The sequence below is a fragment of the Myotis nattereri genome, assembly GCF_964212035.1.
Source record: "Myotis nattereri genome assembly, chromosome: 5".
In the NCBI taxonomy this organism is placed as follows: Eukaryota; Metazoa; Chordata; class Mammalia; order Chiroptera; family Vespertilionidae; genus Myotis; species Myotis nattereri.
Genome location: NC_138080.1, coordinates 23,266,713 through 23,285,184, shown reverse-complemented (window position 1 = coordinate 23,285,184; position 18,472 = coordinate 23,266,713). Strand labels below are relative to the sequence as shown.

General features: G+C 57.3%; 2 protein-coding genes across 4 annotated transcripts; both read left to right on the top strand.

Annotated features, from left to right (window-relative positions):
- Positions 1–734: 734 nt before the first annotated feature.
- Positions 735–13,038, top strand: GIPC1 (GIPC PDZ domain containing family member 1). Of its 3 annotated transcripts, XM_081091367.1 has the most exons (9): positions 735–971; positions 3,191–3,242; positions 6,219–6,306; positions 9,400–9,720; positions 10,388–10,573; positions 10,672–10,852; positions 11,617–11,729; positions 12,062–12,143; positions 12,257–13,038. In XM_081091367.1, exons 4-9 carry the CDS (start codon positions 9,433–9,435, stop codon positions 12,406–12,408), a joined length of 1,002 nt encoding a protein of 333 aa, XP_080947493.1. In that variant the 5' UTR covers positions 735–971; positions 3,191–3,242; positions 6,219–6,306; positions 9,400–9,432; the 3' UTR covers positions 12,409–13,038. The 3 variants fall into 3 exon arrangements, with proteins under 3 accessions (XP_080947493.1, XP_080947494.1, XP_080947495.1); XM_081091368.1 differs by lacking the exon at positions 3,191–3,242 and having other exon boundaries at positions 922–971; XM_081091369.1 differs by lacking the exons at positions 3,191–3,242; positions 6,219–6,306 and having other exon boundaries at positions 940–971.
- Positions 13,039–16,046: 3,008 nt separating this feature from the next.
- PTGER1 (prostaglandin E receptor 1) lies at positions 16,047–17,914 on the top strand (the record flags this gene model as incomplete). The annotated part of the gene is made up of 2 exons (XM_081090686.1): positions 16,047–17,046; positions 17,651–17,914. Exons 1-2 carry the CDS (start codon positions 16,096–16,098, stop codon positions 17,912–17,914), a joined length of 1,215 nt encoding a protein of 404 aa, XP_080946812.1. The 5' UTR covers positions 16,047–16,095.
- Between the last annotated feature and the right edge of the window lie 558 nt (positions 17,915–18,472).

The following is an 18,472-nucleotide window of genomic DNA, read 5'->3' as shown; positions in this document are numbered from 1 at the left end:
TCTCTAAATGTTTGCTGGTCTAACCAACAAGCGAACAGGACATCTTGCCCTTGTCTTCCATTCCGTTGCATCCTTTCACCTTGCTGTGCTAGCTCCTATCCTAAAGGACTTTCTCTCTCTGTCTAGCCTCCAGGCCTTTGCACGCACTGTTTCCCTCCCCCTGGAGCACGTTCAGCTTACTAGTCGGTGTGTCTGCAGAGATAGGACAGAGCCTGGCACCGACCAGGGGTACATTAAATATTTAATGAGTGAATGAATGAATGAATGAATGCCCTTGTCCTCTGTACAGCCCAGGAAGCAGGGACACTCAGGACCCTCCCTATTCATTTCAGTCCCCGCCCGCCACCCTGGAATGAATGCATCTTTTTATCTGCTCGGAGGAGGTTCGGGCTGGGGCAGGGGCAGGCCAGGCCAGGCGGAGAACTGGATTGGGGGCTGCCCTCGGCCTTTCCCAGGCCTTCTAAAGGTACGCTTTTCGGGACGTTGAGAGTTTGCATTCTCTCCCCCAAACTCAGCCTCGGTCACCGGGCTCCCACGGCTAGTCCCCCGCTGGTTACACCCCGTCCCCCCGAGACACTCAACCCACAGCACGTGGCCCAGGGCCCCAGCTTCCCATTGGTAACTCGTCTCCTTCCTTCCCCTCGATTCGCTGGGGTCCAGCCTCAGCTCCCCCCTCCGCCGCCCTGCGGTGGTATAGCCCGCCGCGGCTTCGGAGGGGCGGGAAGGTCCACTGCGCTGCAGGGCAGGGGAGTCGGGAAGAGCCGGACGAGGCGGGCTCCCTCTGGAATGTTTCCGTCGGCTCCACCCGACTCGTTGAAGCGCGGCGTGGATTGGCCAAGAGCTCCAGGAGGCCACTCTTGATTGGTCGGGCGCGGTCTCCGGCCCCGCCCCCCGTCCGAGGCTGCGGGAGAGGCCCCAGCCGGAGTTTGTGGAGGGCAGAGCCGGGCGCGCGCAGGGAGGCGGCGGCGCAGGTGAGTGGTCCCCGCAGGCGGGTCACGGCGCTGCGGCTCCGGGGACCTTGTCGTGAACTCGCGGGGATCGGCCGATCGTACGGGGTGGGGCCGGCCCGATGGACGCGGCGGCCGGAGTCCGCTGGACTGGCAGGGGGATGCCTGAGGCCCCTTCCCAGCCGGGCGCCTCCCTCCCCATTCGGGGCAGGGGGCCTGCGCTTCCCGCCGCTGGAATGGGTCTCCAGCCGCACCCTGCCGCTGCGCCCCGCTGGACAGCCCCGTCCCGACGGGAACAGACGGGGGGTCGGTGTTCCCGAGCCCTCCCCAGGCACCTCCCCGGAGCTGGCCGCGTCCCAATCCTCCAGGGCCCAGGCGGGGCTTGGGAAGGACCGGGTCCCGATCATAATAATGAAAAAAACCACCCGGCCAGCATTAAGTGAACACTTACGTGTCAGGTATCTACCATGCAGACCACTGGATTTAAACACCTCATGAGAGGTACTGTTACTTCTCTTAGGAGTGAAGTGGCAGACCCAGAGGTGGAGTGACTTGCCCAAGGTCGCACAGCTAGTAAGCGGCAGATCTGGGACTCGAACCCATACCTCAGAGGCCAGACTACATGGCTGCATGTCCAGTGGCTTCATGGCTCAGATGTCCCTGAGCAGCTCCTCCACCTGCTGCTGCCCCCCTCCCCCCACCCCCACCACACACACACACCATACATACTATCTGGGCCACACCTGCTGGTCTTTGCTTTTCCCACACCCCCACACCCACCCCCCAGAGTTCAGCAGACAGCAGCCTCTTAAGCAATAAACTGTCCCCATGTTTCTTCTTCCCTCAGTGGGAAAGCAAGGCCGGAGTATCTGGGTCCTGAGAATAGAGTGACATCTTCCGGGGAGAAAGGCAGGGGGCCAGGATACTGGAGTCCCATGCCTGCTGGGTCCCCCTGGGAAGCCTGGGCCCATGCCAGGGCAGTAGGCGTTCTCCCCGGAAACACCCAGGAGCTGGTTTTTCAAGACTGAATCAGAGGCCTCCCGCCCTCCTCTCCAAAGCAATACCCTGCTGGACAGGGGAACCTGGGCGTGGCACCCCCTCTCCAGCTGAGCTTGTGTGAGCTCCCTTCCCTGCTTCCTGCTCCCCCCCCCACACACACACACACCCCTCCCCCCCTCCGCCCCATTATAATTCTGTGTGGCTGTAGTGTTGCTAAGTTTCAGGTCTTTCACAGGGAAGAGAGGATGGGGATGCTGGAATTCCAGCCAACCCACTCAGTGCTGGGGCTGAAATTCTTCTTCTCTGGCCCTGTGTTCAGGTGTGAAGGGGGCCTGAGAACCAGGGGAGAGGGTGGCAGGTACCACCTCCACGGCATACATGTTCTGAGGATTGGGGCCTCAGATAGCACGCAGAATGAAGATACAAAATATATTCATTCATTCTGCAAATATTTATTGAGCACCTACTCTGTGCCAGGCACTGTTCCTGGCACAGAGGATTCAATAATAACAAGAGAAAAATCTTGGGGAGCTGTCATTCTAGCAGGGGAATCAGACAGCAAACAAGCTAACAAGTAAAGAAGACACCTACAAAGGATGATAAGTGCTATGAATAAAATATGAGGGGGTGGCTTGATAGAAACTCTGGACAAAGGGGGCTCTCAGAGGAGGTGACTTTAGAGCTGAGGCCTGAATGACAAAAAGGGAACCAGCCCTGCAAAGACCAGGCAGAGGGCACAACCAGCGCAAAGGCTCTGCAGCTGGACCAAGCTTGGCATAGAGTGGCTGAGGCAGGGGATGCAGCCAAGGTGGCGATTCTGCGAGGCAAGGGTCACATTAAGAAAACTGTTGTAAAATTTGAGGCAGGGGGGTAACACGATCTGGTTTACATTTTAAAATAGAGACATGGAGTTAAATAACAGCCTAAGACTGGAAGACAAGAGTTCTGCCAGGGCAACATGTAATTAAGTTCATGGGCCTAAGCCGTCTGGACCCCAGGGGCAATTCTAAGATGGTGGGGCAAACTTGGGAGGCTGCCTGGAGGAGGTGGCCTAGAGTAGGCCCTGGCAGGCAGAGAGGACTGGAATGTTCCTGGGCAAGGCAAGGGAGGAGGCAATATGATAACGACAATAATAATAACAGCTTCCTTAAATTGAATGTCAGGGAAAGTGCTAAGCAAGTTACATGCGTAATCTCTCTGAACCCCACAAGCACTCAGAGACAGGAATTCCGTTCATTTTTCAGATGAAACTGAGGCCCCTTCAAGTGAAGTGACTTGCCTACGGCTACATAGCTGGTAAGTGGCAAAGGTGGGATTTGAACCCAGGCCACCCTGCCTCTTCTGTCTTGGAAGGCAAAGTTATTAGCCAACCACCGCACAGGGGAGGACACGCAGCCGTCCCGAACCAGGGTAGTGACTGTGGGCAAAAAGAATAAGGAGGTTGAGGCTATTCACCAGCATTTATAGTGTGTGCCAGGAACTGTTCCTGGCACATGTAGGGTTTCCGTAGAACTCAGAGAGCTTGAGACACTTGCCCCAGGCCACACAGCTATGAAGTGGGGAGGCCAGATTTCAGACTCAAGCCCTTAGCATTCTGCCTTCCAGTGTATGGAGGGGAATCAGAGGAGGTGATAATGAGTATTTTTGTTTTTAATCATTGAGTGTAATGAAATAACTTGAGACAGTAATGGTTTATCCCAGTGGTTGGCAAACCGCGGCTCGCGAGCCACATGGCGTTCTTTCGCCCCTTGAGTGTGGCTCTTCCACAAAATACCACAACGGGCACGCACGTACAGTGCGATTGAAACTTCGTGGCCCATGCGCAGAAGTCGGTTTTCGGCCTGGGCGAGTGTATTTTGAAGAAGTGGCGTTAGAAAAAATGGGGGGTGTCGGTTGGTCGGGCGACAGGAGACATGGTGCAGGCGGGCTGCGGGATACGCAACGCGGGGGAGGCGCGCGATTCATGCGTACCTCAGTCAGATTGGGGACGTTTTTAGCAAAGGCCAGCTTAGGAGGACCCTAATTAAGTTAATAACAATGTACCTACCTATACAGTTTAAGTTTAAAAAATTTGGCTCTCAAAAGAAATTTCAATTGTCATACTGTTGATATTTGGCTCTGTTGACTAATGAGTTTGCTGACCACTGGTTTATCCATTCAGAATTTATTTTTTGTCAAATATTCAGTTAGTGCCTACTGTATGCTAGATCCAATGATGGGTGCTATCAATGAAGTAACCAATAAAAGATTAGTATTAAGCCCTGGTCGTTTGGCTCAGTGGATGGAGCGTGGGCCTGTGGACTGAAGGGTCCCAGGTTCAATTCTGGTCAAGGGCATGTACCTTGGCCAGAAGGGCTCATCCCCAGTAGGGGGCGTGCAGGAGGCAGCTGGTCGATGTTTCTCTCATAGATGTTTCTAACTATCCCTCTCCCATCCTCTCAGTAAAGAATCAATAAAATATATTTTAAAAAAAGACTAGTATTAAGGATATATAGCATTAGTATCCAGAATATATAAAGAGTTCCCACAAATCAATAAGAAAAAAAGACAAGCTGTGTAATAATATTTATTTATTTATTTTAATGCTTCATGAAGAAAGTTTTATTTATTTGTTTACTTTTTAAAATATGTTTTTATTTATTATTTTATTTATTTATTTATTTTTAAAATATATTGTTATTGATTTCAGAGAGGAAGGGAGAGGGAAAGAGAGATAGAAACATCAATGATGGCCCTGGCTGGCTTGGCTCAGTGGATAGAGCATTGACCTGCGGACTGAAGGATCCCAGGTTCTATTCCAGCAAAGAACACATACCTGGGTTGCAGGCTTAATCCCCAGTAGGGGGCATGCAGGAGGTAGCCGACCAATGATTCTCTCTCATCATTGATGTTTCTATCTCTCCTCCCTTCCTCTCTGAAATCAATAAAGAAATATATTTTTTTTAAAAAAAGAAACATCAAGGCCGGGGAGGGTTGGGGGGCAGGAGGGAGGGGGGTAAGAGATCAACTAAAGGACTTGTATGCATGCGTATAAGCATAACCAATGGACATAAGACACTGGGGGATAGGGGAGGCTGGGGGACTGTCTAGGGCGGGGGGATAAAATGGACACATATGTAATACCCTTTGTAATACTTTAAGCAATAAAAAAATAAAAAATAAAAAAAAACAAAACAAAAAAAAAAAAATAAAATAAAAAAAGAAACATCAATGATGAGAGAAAACCATTGATCAGCTGCCTCCTGCATGCCCCCGACTGGAGATCGAGCCTGCAACCTGTGCATGTGCCCTGACTGTGCATGTGCCCTGACCAGGAATTGAACCAATAACCTGTTGGTACATAGGACGATGCTCAATCCACTGAGCCATACCATCCGGGCTGTGTAATTATTTTTAAATGGGCAAAGACTGCCCTAACCGGTTTGGCTCAGTAGATAGAGCGTTGGTCTGCGGACTGAAGGGTCCCAGGTTCGATTCCAGTCAAGGGCATGTACCTTGGTTATGGGCACATCCACAGTAGGGGGTGTGCAGGAGGCAAGTAACAAAAAGGCAAATCTAAGTGGTTAATAAATGTATTAAAAGGTATTCAGCATCATTGATTATGAGGAGAGTGGGGGAAAAAAACACACAAAAAGGTAGAGATACAATACCTGTCTCCATGGATAGATGAAGCGCCTGCCCTGTGCCCAGGCAGGTGCTGACAAGCAAGGGATAGGGGACCATAGAGGTGGGGCCTGTGTTTTTGCTGGGGGACAAGACCCTCTTGAGGGCAGAGACTATGCCTGTGCCTCTTTGTCTCCCCAGAGCCAGGCATAGAATCTGGTGGGCTGGTGAATATTAGGATAAATCATTCAACAAATACTTATTGAGCATCTGGTATGTGCCAGGCACTGATCTCTGCACTGAGAATATCGGTATGAATAAGACAGAATTCCCTGCCCTTTTAGAACACAGATAATGAACAAGCTAAATGGATGAAATATATTTTCTACCTAAAAGATGTGAGAGTGATTTATGTGGATACCAGAGAGCACAGCCAGGGCAAAGGCCCTGAGGCAGGACTATGCCTAATGTGTTGGGACGAGGCCTATGTGACAGGAGGAAGTGAGCGAGGGGGAGAGTAGGAGAAGGTGAGGGCAGGGAGGTAACGGGGGGGAGGGGCAGATATTTGGGGGCTCATGGGCTGAGGGGAGAACATTGACTTATTCTGAGTTAGGTGCCTTGGGAGGGTTCAGAGCAGAGGACAGATATGATATGGCTTATGTTTTACAGGATCACTCTGGCTACTGTGTTGACAAGAGACTGTGGGGGGCAAGGGTAGAAGCTGGAAAACCTGGAGGAGGCAGCTGCACTAGTCTAGGTGAGTGATGATGGGGCTGGACCAGGTGATACTGGAGGAGGGGTTGGAGAATAGATGAATGAATGAACGAGCGAATGAATGGATGCATGAGGATGGGTGCAGCCCACTGGGCTCAACTGAATCTAGGACAGCTCCCAGAATAGGCGGTCTGAAGGGAGGGAAGGAAGTCTTTTACACAGAAAAATATAATTTGGTTTCATTTCATCCTCACCATAACCTGGCCAGGGATAAAATGTCCCCATCTGCAGGCCAAGCATCTGAGGCCCAGGAAAATAGCTCCGCTTAGGGGACAGCTTTGTGGTTATTAACTTGGGCTTGGGAGTCAGACCTGAGGATGCAGCCAGCCTCCGTGACTTTGGACATGTGACTGAAGAATGAAATCTGAATTCTTTCCCAGTCTATGAGGCCCTGCACAGTCAGCTAATGTCACCTCTTTTACCTTCCCTCTTCATACCCTCCCATTGCTTACTCCGCTCCATCTCCACTGGTCTCTGGCTGATCTATGAGCCTGAATCTGTGAGTCTCCTCAGAACCCGCCATGGCTGCTGCCTTACTCAGAGCAAAAGCCCAAGTCCTTCCTGCAGCCCACAAGGCCCTGCTATGTATGCCTGTCACCTCCTTACCTCTCCTCCTCCCGTTCTCCCCCTTACTCACTCTGTTCCAACTACACCGGCCTCCTTATTGTTACTCAGACACGCCCAGCACTTCAGGGGCTCTGTATTGGCTGTTCCCTCTGCCTGGAACGTTCTTGCCTCACATCCCCGTGTGGATGCTTCTTCCCATCAGTCAAGTCTCAGATTCAGCTTCACCTGCTCAGAGCGGCCCTCCCTGACCTTGTTTATAGACCTGTTCTTGTTTGATTGTCTTCATGGGATTATTAGAAGTTATATTAGCTACACCTCTCCTCTGAATGAATGCCTCTGGGCAGCACAACAGGGCCCCAGTTAGCCAGGATGGCACCTAGGAGTGAACTAGGAAAAGGCAGCCCTTCCTCCGAGCACACACATCACCACACCAGGGTCTGGTGCTTTTGTCCAGTGAATAACTGTAACTGCACATGGTGGCCCACGCCAGGGACCTTGCTTATTGAAGGAAGTATCTGAAAGGGTGTATGGCTTATTGTAAATACCCCCAAAATATTGTTTGACGGGAGGGAGAGCAGAGTAAGAGAGACAGTGGGGGGAGAGAAGAAAGAAAAATATTCTATCAGTCCTGACAGGTTGTGCCTGAGGAACATACGACTTAGTGGCTGAACAAGAATCTTAGTGGTCAAACTCCACAAAGGTTTAATTTTCATTCCTGCTCCGTGTCCATTGCAGCTTGTTGGGAAGTTCCACTCACTGTAGTCACGTAGGGCCTGGCCTGATGGAGCCGCCACCATTTCAGTTGTGGCTGGTCACCCTGCCAAGGAGAGATAGGTCTCCGGAGGCTCTCACTCTGGTAATTAAACGCTTCAGTTCAGAAATGTACGTGTTACTTCCTCTCACAACTCACTGTCCAGAACTAGTGACACGTCTGCCCAATGAGAAGGTCTGTAAGTGCCTCTGCCTATGTGCTTTGAAGGGAGGGCCAGACATTTTTTGTATAGCATTAATGACTGCGACTGATCCTATATAATAAAAGCCCAGCAACTGAAACTGTGGAACGACCAGAGACCAGAACGACCACAGCCCCTCCTCCCCCGGCCAGCCACCCCCCCAGTGAGCGGTTAGGGGCAATCAAGTAGGCAGGCGAGCAGTTAGGAGCGATCAGGGAGGCAGAGGCGATTAGGGGGATCAGGGAGGCAGGCAGAGGCAGTTAGGGGTGATCAGGCAGGCAGAGTGGTTAGGAGTGATCAGGCAGGCAGGCAGAGTGGTTAGGGTCCAGCAGTCCCAGATTGTGAGAGGGATGTCCGACTGCCGGTTTAGGCCACATCCGCGGGATCCTAAACTGACAGTCGGACATCCCCTGAGGGGTCCCAGGTTTTGAAAAGGTGCAGGCCAGGCTAAGGGACCCCTTCCCCCTCCCTCCCATGCATGAATTTCGTGCACTGGGCCTCTAGTAGAAAAGAGGAATTTAACCACTCTGGGCCTCCATTTTCTCATCCGTTAAATCGGTGTAATCATCTAGAACAGTGGTTCTCAACCTTGGCTGCACAATAGAATCACCTGGGAATCGTTTTAAAATCCTGATTTCTGGGCCTTATCCTCCAGAAATTCTGTTTCTTTGTTACTAATGTTGTGATGCCACCCCATAACAAAGACACAGAAGTTCCAGAGGATGGGGCCCAGAAATCAGGATTTTAAAAAGATTCCCAGGTGATTCTAATGTGCAGCCAAGGTTGAGAACCACTAATCTATAATAATAAAAGTATAATATGCTAATTAGACCAGACAGCCAAACGACCTTCCAGACGTCCTTCCAGACGAAGCCACAGCGGCAGGGGCAGAGGCAGTTAGGAGCGATCTGGCAGGCAAGCAGTTAGGGGCGATCAGGTAGGCAGGTGAGCAGTTAGGGGCGATCAGGCAGCCAGGCAAGTGGTTAGGGGTGATCAGGCAGGCAGGCGAGTGGTTAGGGTAGATCAGGTAGGCAGACAGAGTGGTTAGGGGTGACCAGGCAGGCAGAGTGCTTAGGAGTGATCAGGCAGGCAGGCGAGCAGTTAGGGGCATCGGGCAGGCAGGCAGAGTGGTTAGGGGTGATGAGTCAGGCAGACAGAGTTGTTAAGGGCGATCAGGCAGGCGAGCAGTTAGGAGCCAGTGGTCCCGGGTTGCAAGAGTGATGTCTGACTGGCCGAGAGGTCCCAGATTGCAAGAGGGTGCAGGCCGGGCTGAGGGGACCACCCCCCCCCCCGCCCCCACCCAAATTTCGTGCACCAGGCCTCTAGTAACATAACATGATCCCTACATCACGATGCAGTGTAACAATTAAGTAAGGTCATGGAGCAGTTAGCATGGGGTTGTACAGATATTAGTTGCTATTATTATATATGAGTATGAAAGTGCTGGGGCCAGGGATTTGAACTGTTCGCTGTCATTGGGCCTGTAGGTGCTAATGGTGGGGAACGATGTCTGGGGGCCACTGCGCAGGCCCCAAACCCACTTTCTCACCCTGCAGATCTCCTGGGCGTGCTCCCTCTTCCCGCTGCTCATGCCACTGGGACTGGGGCGGCGGAAAAAGGCGCCACCTCTGGTGGAAAATGAAGAAGCTGAGCCAGGCCGTGGTGGGCTGGGTGTGGAGGACCCGGGGCCCCTGGGTGGAGGCGGGGTAGGGGGGCCCCAGCTGGGCTTGCCTCCCCCTCCCCCGGCCCTGCGGCCCCGTCTTGTGTTCCACACCCAGCTGGCCCACGGCAGTCCCACTGGTCGCATCGAGGGCTTTACCAATGTCAAGGAGCTGTATGGCAAGATCGCGGAGGCCTTCCGGCTGCCAGCTGCCGAGGTACACATCAGGGAGTCCCGGGGTTCTGACGGTGGGCTGGAGGCCTGGACGTGCATTCTGGTCCTGAACTGTGGCTCAATGCCAAAGCTGCAGATGGGGAGGCCTATGCCAAACGGAATTATGGGGAATTGGAGGCCAGGGCTGGATGCTGAGTTTTCATCAGGTAGTGGGACACCTACACCCGAGTGGAGTATGGGAACTGATGTCCAGGACTGGGTGCTGCATTCCCATCATGCATTGAGAGGCTTGCACCCCAGTGGATTGTGGGGGCTGGAGGTCCGGTGCAAGATTCACTTCTCCAGATGCATAGAGAGGCCTGACCCCAAGGACTTGGGCACAAGGAAAGAGAGGACAGGAGGGATTGAGCAAGAAGTAGCCACAGGGTTCTCAGTAGCTGGGTGGGTGTCTGTGCCCTTCATGCATTCCACAAGCATGTACTACGCACCCACCGTGGGCCAGGCTCCGTGCCCTGGAACCGGCAGGGAGATTTTTGCTAGGACAGAAATTTCAGCCCTAGCTGAGCTGACATCCCAGCGGGGGCCCTGCCCTGGCTCCTGGAGTGGTCAGGCACTGGGGTGGGGACCCCCAGGCCTTTCCAGAATCTCTTTCCTTCTTCCTCAAAGGACGAGGGAGGGAGGTGAGAGCTAAGTGTCTCCTACCTCTTCAGGTGATGTTCTGCACCCTCAACACCCACAAAGTGGACATGGACAAGCTCCTGGGGGGCCAGATTGGGCTGGAGGACTTCATCTTTGCCCATGTCAAGGGGCAGCGTAAGGAGGTGGAGGTGTTCAAGTCGGAGGAGGCGCTGGGCCTCACTATCACGGACAACGGGGCTGGCTACGCCTTCATCAAGGTGCCTGAGGGTTGTGTGTGGTGGGGGGGCGCTGGAGGAGGAGGGTGGCCATAGGTCTGGGGGCGGAGCCACAGGGCTGACAGCTCCTCTCTCCTCAGCGCATCAAGGAGGGCAGCGTCATTGACCACATCCAGCTCATTAACGTGGGCGACATGATCGAGGCCATCAACGGGCAGAGCCTGCTAGGCTGTCGGCACTACGAGGTGGCCCGGCTGCTCAAGGAGCTGCCCCGAGGACGCACCTTCACACTGAAGCTCACGGAGCCCCGCAAAGCTTTTGGTGAGGAGCTGCTGCTTGGACCACCCAATATACCTGGGTCTGGGCTGCAGTGCCACGAGCCACCAGAAGGTGGCGCCCAAGCCCAGCAGGCCTAATTGGAAGAGGGACAGCTCCGCCTTGCCTTGGGGAGGGGGGTGCTGGCCCTCCTCCCGGGCGGGGCGGAGGGTGGGGACGAGGAGGAAGTTGCCCCCGCGTCCAGCTTCCAGGAGCCATTAGCCCAGCCAAGCGCCCCCAACCCTGGCCAGCTCCCCCAGCCCCCCCAGCCCCTAGAAGCCAGGCTTGGCTGCCCCGTGCCAGCCCCCCCACACTTTCCAGTTTGGCTTCACTAACTCTCAGGAATGGGCTCCAGGCCCCTAAGGTGGGGGCGGGGGACTCTGAAACACTTCCCCAAGCAGCTAGGCTGGTCCGTGGCCCAGCAGCTATTAGGCCCCTCCCTCCCTCCCCCAAATGACCCTGGGGAGAGCAGCTAGAGATCAGGGCCCCATCCCCTTCCTGTCCCTTGGGCCCTGGGAGAGATGTGGTCCCCTTTAATGTCCCTTTTAGCCTTTTCCATTCCCAGCCCCTGGCTGCCCCTCTCCCACCCATGCCAAGTCTGTCCGGAATCCTGCCCTCCTGGGATCACCTCAGCCCCCAGCTGCCCCTGGAGCCTGCAGGAGCTTGGAGAAGGCAGAGGGGAGTGTCTAAGACCAGGATGTCTTGGTTCCTGTCCAGAACATGCTGGAATTGGGCTTCCCCCACTCTCACACCTCCCCTGCCGCCCACAGACATGATCAGCATGCGTTCAGGGGGTGGCCGTCCTGGCTCCGGCCCCCAGCTGGGCACTGGCAGAGGGACTCTCCGGCTCCGATCCCGGGGCCCTGCCACTGTGGAGGATCTGGTGAGTGTTCCAGCTGGGCCCCGGGCCCCCTTCCCTGCACACTCACAGGGTGCAGTATCGCCTGTTAGCTGAGGGGCTCCAGGCACTGGATTCAAACCCACCTCTGCCTCCTCCCAGCTCTAGGACCCTTTTTGTTGGCCTTATTAGTTTCCTTGTCTGTAAAATGGGGGGGGGGGGGATAATAATACTGATAATGTCGGGGTTGTCCTGAGAATGAACTGAGGGTTAATATAGACAAAGTGGCAAAAAGTGACCTGGCACTTAGTAAATACAATTAGAGTTATGTTTACATTATTATGATGCCCCTGTCCCTCCTCCCACCCCACCTCCAGCCCTCGGCCTTTGAGGAGAAGGCAATTGAGAAAGTAGATGACCTGCTGGAGAGTTACATGGGCATCAGGGACACAGAGCTGGGTGAGTGCTTGACGTTTGAATCTGGGGGGGGGGGGGGGTCTGGGGGAGGAGGCTTCCAGGCCCTGTGGCCTGGGTCTGCCCTGACCACCTCCATTCTGCTCCCCCACCCCCAGCGGCCACCATGGTAGAGCTTGGGAAGGACAAGAGGAATCCAGACGAGCTGGCCGAGGCCCTGGATGAGCGGCTTGGTGACTTTGCCTTTCCTGATGAGTTCGTCTTTGACGTCTGGGGTGCCATTGGGGACGCCAAGGTCGGCCGATACTAGGACTCCCACTGGACCTTGCGATGACCTGAGCCGGGCCTGGTGGGAGCCCCAGGGATGGGGGCACCACCGCCCAGGCTCCGGCACCCGGCTCAGCCTGGCCCTGGCCCAGCAGTCCCAGGATGTGGCGTGGAGGTGGGGCTGAGCCCCTGCCCCACTCCAGTCGGTACCACTCCTCCCTGATTCCCAGCCTGGCTGGGGTCCCCAGCTGCCCCCCTACTCCCACCCTGTTCCCCACCTACCTCAGCCAGATCAGGCTCTGGGAGGGACCAGCCAGATTGGGCAGCCAGACCCCGCCCGCAACACTTTCCACATCAACGGCCAAACTGGTCCCTCTGTCTCCCTGCGGCCTCGGGTTCTGTTTGGGGGTCCTGACCTCCTGGTTTCCTGACATAAGGAATTCAAAAGGGGGAGCGTCCCCACCAGCAAATGCAATAATCCCCCCTCCCGCCATTCCTCCAGAGGAGCTCCCTACCTCTGCATTTGAAACACAAGTCTGCTGTGAACCCCCCACCTCCCACCCCACTCCTATGTCTCCCTCAGCCCAGCCCGGGACAGACAGGGCATGAGGGATGATGGCGGTGGGCTTTTGTATCTGAATTTGCTGTCGAACATAAAGACTCTGCTGTTGGACCTGTCTGGTGGCCTTGGAGTGAGAGTGTGGGATGGGCCCAGGCTGGGAAAAAATGTAGCAGCTGAAATCCATCCTCCCCTGGCTCCAAATTGAATTAGGAGCTGGCCCTGGCTGCCCGCCCCCTCCCACCCGTTCCGCCTGATGGGGCTTCTGGCTGTGGGCCACCAGGCTTCCAGGCAAGGCCTGAGCTTTTTGGCCTACTGAGGGTTCTAGTCTTGCTCCCTTTTGAACAGTGCCTCCTGCCACCCCAGCCTGATGTGAACAGTGGGCACAAGGCTGCTGGCTACAGCCCAGGGTGGTGGGAAGCACCAGGGCCAGGAGGTGTGGAAGCCTGGCTTGGAAAAAGAAAGCTGGCGGGGAGGGGGCTCAACCGGCCTCAGGCCCGCTGGGGGCTGGGGCAAGTGCTATGGGGAGCAGCCCATCCCTGAAGCTCGGGGAGCAGCCATGATGCCGCCACACACCACCTGACTGGACGTGCAGGGTCTGCAGTGTCCATGGCAGGCCATGCTGTGCACTGGACAGAAACCCGGCCTGCTTGTTTTGACAACCCTCTTCACCCTCAAGGATTTAAGGGGGATCTGGGAAGGGGGTGGGGCGGGACCCTGGCCAGACCAGGAGGGAAGAGCCAGGATTGAAGGGAGGGGAGCCAGCTAGGCTGGAGGTCCCTGCAGGAATGTTGGGGGGAGTGAGCCGAGGGGGGAAATGTGAGCCCAGTCCACTCCCCATTTCCGCTGGGTGGGCAATTGGCCTCCAAGGTGGGGGAAGTGGGAGTGCCCCGAGCTGGGGGTGCGTGGCTATATTCTCTGGTGGGGCAGGGGTAGCAGTTGTCGGGGTTACTCCGTGCATTCCTGGGCACCTGGAGGTGTTTCATGTGTCCGTACCACTAGGAGCCTTCTACTGAAAGGGTGTGTCTCAGTGTTGAGAGTAGGACTGTGTATCTGTGTTGATGACGTGTGACTGTATTGAGGTGTTTGTGTGTATAAATGGCAGTGTCTACATAGAGTGTGGGTATGTGATTGTAGAGCTGTGAGCGTATGTGTGTCTGGATGTTCCTATTTCTAGGGTAGGGGGTGACCAGCAAGATCTCGGGGAGTCCAGGGCATTGCAACTCCTTGTGCTTCGGGTGTGGAGTGTGACTTGGACTGTTAGGGGGTATCTCTGAGTGATATGGATATGGCTGGGGGGCTGTATCCGTGAAGGGGCTGTATTTCAGGGTGTTAGAGTCAGTTACTATGGGGATGTCTCTGGTGCTGGGGGTGCAAATGCCTTAGTGAGTTCAGGGGTGTGATGATGGCTGACTCCAAGGCTCTGAGGAATGTGGCTGGCTGGGGACAGGCCAAGATGGTGGCTGGTCTCAGGGTGTTCGGGATATGATAGTGTGTCTTCAGGTGTGAGACTGTGTCCCTACTTCTCAGGGCAGGAGGTGAGGCTGCAGCTGTGTGTCCATAGGTGTGTCCCTCACCACATCCTGAAGCAGGATCTACTAGTGGGAGAGCCCCCTGGTCACTGGGCCTCGTCCTCCTCCCCTCCAGGGATATGACTCCCTGCTGCCCTGGCCTGGGCTTTAAGCTCCTGTGTAAATAGTGGGCGGATCTCCTGGCCTGGCTGGGCCTGACCCAAGCTAGTCCACCCAAGGCACTGCCCACCACCACCCACCCAACATCCATGGAGGCTCTGGCAGGGCAAAAGAGTGCTGCTGCCCCCACAAGGGCTAGCCCCCCAACCTCGCGGCCCCCATGGGCGTAGCGGCACCCCCTGCAGCCGCCCCAGCCGGCCCCTGGCGACGCTCACATTTTCCAGTGTTTAGATTTTATCCACTTTATTAATGAGGCAGGCGAGAGGCCCAAGCCTGGGGGAAGGGGGGTGCTCCTGCCCTACCAAGAGGAGGGGGTCACGGGGGGTGGCAGGACAGCTCCATGGGAGCCCCCCTTCCTCATAAGGGGAGCTGGGGCCCAGAGTGACCCCTACCCATTGCCAGAAGTGCAGAGAGGGGTGGTCTCTGCCCTCCCCAGGCCCCTCAATGGGCTGGTGCTGGGTGGAGCAGCCCCTGGAGGCCTGAGTGGGCAGCCGGAGGAGGCAGGGAGCCCAGCGAGGAGCCGCCCCTGTAGGAAGGGAGGGAGGGAGCGGCCTGCCGGAGAGCTGGAGCGCAGCGGACAGCCGGGACTGAGAAGCAGGCGATGGGGACCTGGTGTTCCAGGCACCACCAGGTAAGAAGACTGGGGTGCAAGGATCTCAGGTGGGGCTGGAGGGCACAGAAGGATGGGGCCATGGTTCCCTCTACCTGTTCATCCTGTGTTCTCAGCCCTATCTGTCCTGGTTGCTCTTAACCATCTGTCCCTTCTCCTTTCCCTTCTGGCCCAGGGGGCAGTAATGCCCTCTCAGCCCTCACCACTGGATATCAAGGGAGGGGTGGTCCTGAGTCAGCCTGAGGCCTCTGGGGCAGGGATGTGGAGCTGGCGGGAGTGGAACCCTGGGGCATCCTGGGGGAGGTAGCTGTGGTCCGGTAGGGCCTGAGTGAGAGGGAGACAGCAATGGAGCTGAGATGGGAATGGGGGGGACAGAGATGGGGCCATGGCGACAGACAGTGCAGTGGGGAGAGAGGGGCCCACAGTGGCAGAGGTGGAGCTGTGGGCATCAAGAATGGGACTGGAGTAGGGCTGTCCGGGACGGGGCAGTGGGTCATGTGGAGCCCTAGGATCAGAAATGGGTCAGTGAGTATCACATGGGGCAGGGGACCAGGAATTCGCTATGATGTAAATGGGAGGTGGGTCTATGAGACCCAGAGGCTATGATAGACCAGGGGGCTGGGGCCAGGGGAGCCACAGTGAACCGGGAAGTAGGCAGTGAGGCAGAGTGGGGCTGGGAGCAAGAGCTGGGAGGGAAACAGGCGAAGGAGGAGTCAGGAACTGGGCACCAGGGTCTTTGGCGTTGCCATGGGGTCACTTGGGCCCTAATGACCCAAAAAAGGACCATCAGCTGGTCCCAGTGGGCGCTGTGCCCTGGGCCAGCCTCAACTTGCCCTCCTCTTCTCCCCAGCCCCACCCCCGGCACCTGACATGAACCCCTACGGGCCCCTCAACCTGAGCCTGGTGGGCGAGGCGACCACGTGTATTGCACCTGTGGCCCCCAACGCATCCACTGGGCCACCGCCGGGCATCGGGGGCGCATCACCAGCGCTGCCCATCTTCTCCATGACGCTGGGCGCGGTGTCCAATTTGCTGGCACTGGCGCTGCTTGCGCAGGCCTTGGGTCGCATGCGACGCCGCCGCTCGGCGGCCACCTTCCTGCTGTTCGTCGCCAGCCTGCTGGCCACCGACCTGGCCGGCCATGTGATCCCGGGGGCACTGGTGCTGCGCCTGTACGCCGCGGGGCGCCCGCCGGCCGGAGGCGCCTGCCACTTTCTGGGTGGCTGCATGGTCTTCTTTGGCCTGTGCCCACTGCTGCTGGGCTGTGGCATGGCGGTGGAGCGCTGTGTGGGGGTGACGCGGCCCCTGCTGCACGCCGCGCACGTCTCGGTGGCCCGCGCTCGCCTCGTGCTGGCCGCGCTGGCCGCCGTGGCCTTGGCCGTGGCTCTGCTGCCCCTGGTGCGCGTGGGCCGCTACGAGCTGCAGTACCCCGGCACGTGGTGCTTCATCGGCCTGGGCCCGGCGGGCGGCTGGGGCCAGGCACTGCTCGCCGGCCTTTTCGCCGGCCTCGGCCTGGCCGCGCTGCTCGCCGCGCTCGTGTGCAACACGCTCAGCGGCCTGGCCCTGCTGCGCGCCCGCTGGCTACGCCGCTCGCGACCGCCATCCCGGACCTCAGGCCCCGACAGCCGCAGGCGATGGGGTGGGCGCGGACTCCGCTCGGCCTCCGCCTCCTCCGCCTCCTCCGTCGCTTCGGCCTCCGCTGCCCCCAGCGGCATCCTGGGCCGTGGCTCAACGCGTAGAGCCCGCGCCCACGACGTGGAGATGGTGGGCCAGCTCGTGGGCATCATGGTGGTGTCGTGCATCTGCTGGAGCCCGCTGCTGGTGAGGGGCGCACCGGCCCCTTCAGCCAAGTTCTTCCTGCTCCCGCCTGGGTCGCTACTACCTTTTCCATCCGAGGACATTCCTGTCCCCTCTCTTCCCCAGCCAGAGTCCCGCCCCCTTCAAGCCCCACCTGTCAAGAAAGCCCGCCCTTTGCCCTCTCCCTGACGTCTACCCCTCCTCCAAGCCCCCTGATCTTTCTCCTTCTTGGGGTCTTCGTAGTTCACCCCAACCCCACAAGCTTCCTCCCCAGCCGCACACCTCTAGGCCCTGACACTCCATTCTCTGGCTCCGCCCCCCTCCCCCCACCACCCCCATACACCGTTTTTCTTCTTCCCTTCCGCCCTCTGCCCTTTGGGACACCTGGGATTTCTCTTCTTTCTAGTCCGAGCCCCACTCAATGAAGGCCTTCGCTTCTCCGCGTCCTTTAAGGCCCCGCTTCTTCGCCGATCTTTCCATAGCTCCTTTTCACGAAGACACCCATTTTCCTCCGTGACGCTCACAACCCCTTCACCTTCCAGTCAAGCTCCCATCCATCCCAGCCCCACCCATCGCTGGGCCCCTTCTCTGACAACCACTCCACCGCTCACCGCGGCTTCTCCCGCAGGTGTTGGTGGTACTGGCCGTTGGGGGCTGGGGCTCCAGCTCCCTGCAGAGGCCGCTGTTTATGGCCGTGCGCCTCGCCTCGTGGAACCAGATCCTGGACCCCTGGGTGTATATCCTGCTGCGCCAAGCCGTGCTGCGCCAACTGCTTCGCCTCCTGCCCCGGAGGCCCGGCGCCAAGGGCAGCCCCGCGCTGGGTCTAACCAGAAGCACCTGGGAGGCCAGCTCGCTGCGCAGCTCCCGGCACAGTGGCCTCAGCCACTTCTAGGCACACCCGGAGGCCCAGCAACTAAGCCAGACCACTCCATGCCGGGCAAGGTCCGCAGCGCGGAGCCTTCGAGGAATAAAGCCATTTTGCGGACCAGCCCAGGGCGGTGTGTCCCGTTGGTGCTACAGCACGCGTGCGGCCGCTGGGGGGTGGCAGAGGCCAGGGCGCTCCTCCGGCGGTGCAGTTCCGGAGCTGGCCACGCGGGGGCCCAGGCCGCCTGACGCGGAGCCGGAGCCGCAGGAGCATGCGCAGAGTGCTGCCACCGTAGCCCCGGGCTCCAGGCGCGAGTGGGAACAGTGAGGGTGGTGGAGCGCTTCTGGCCCTGCCGCTGCCAGGACGGACTCCCGCAGCCATTCGCCCACGGGGGCTCTGAGCTCCCCCAACACAACCCCAAGGCTGTACCCCCAAGCCACGCCCCATCACAGCCCTGAACCCCTCCCTCCAAGGCCTGTCCATGCTCCCTACCATAGTGACAGCCCCAAGTTGCCATCCTCCCGACTCCCTTCCAATTACCCCCCAGCATAACCCAAGGCATCTTCCCACCCCCCTCTCCCCACC

Bases quoted from the DNA above. Each gene is read 5' to 3' on its own strand.
- GIPC1 (XM_081091367.1), top strand. From the start codon at position 9,433: ATGCCACTGGGACTGGGGCGGCGGAAAAAGGCGCCACCTCTGGTGGAA. The intron at 10,853-11,616 runs GTGAGGAGCTGC...TGCCGCCCACAG, and splicing joins GGAGCCCCGCAAAGCTTTTG to ACATGATCAGCATGCGTTCA. The intron at 12,144-12,256 runs GTGAGTGCTTGA...CCCCACCCCCAG, and splicing joins CATCAGGGACACAGAGCTGG to CGGCCACCATGGTAGAGCTT.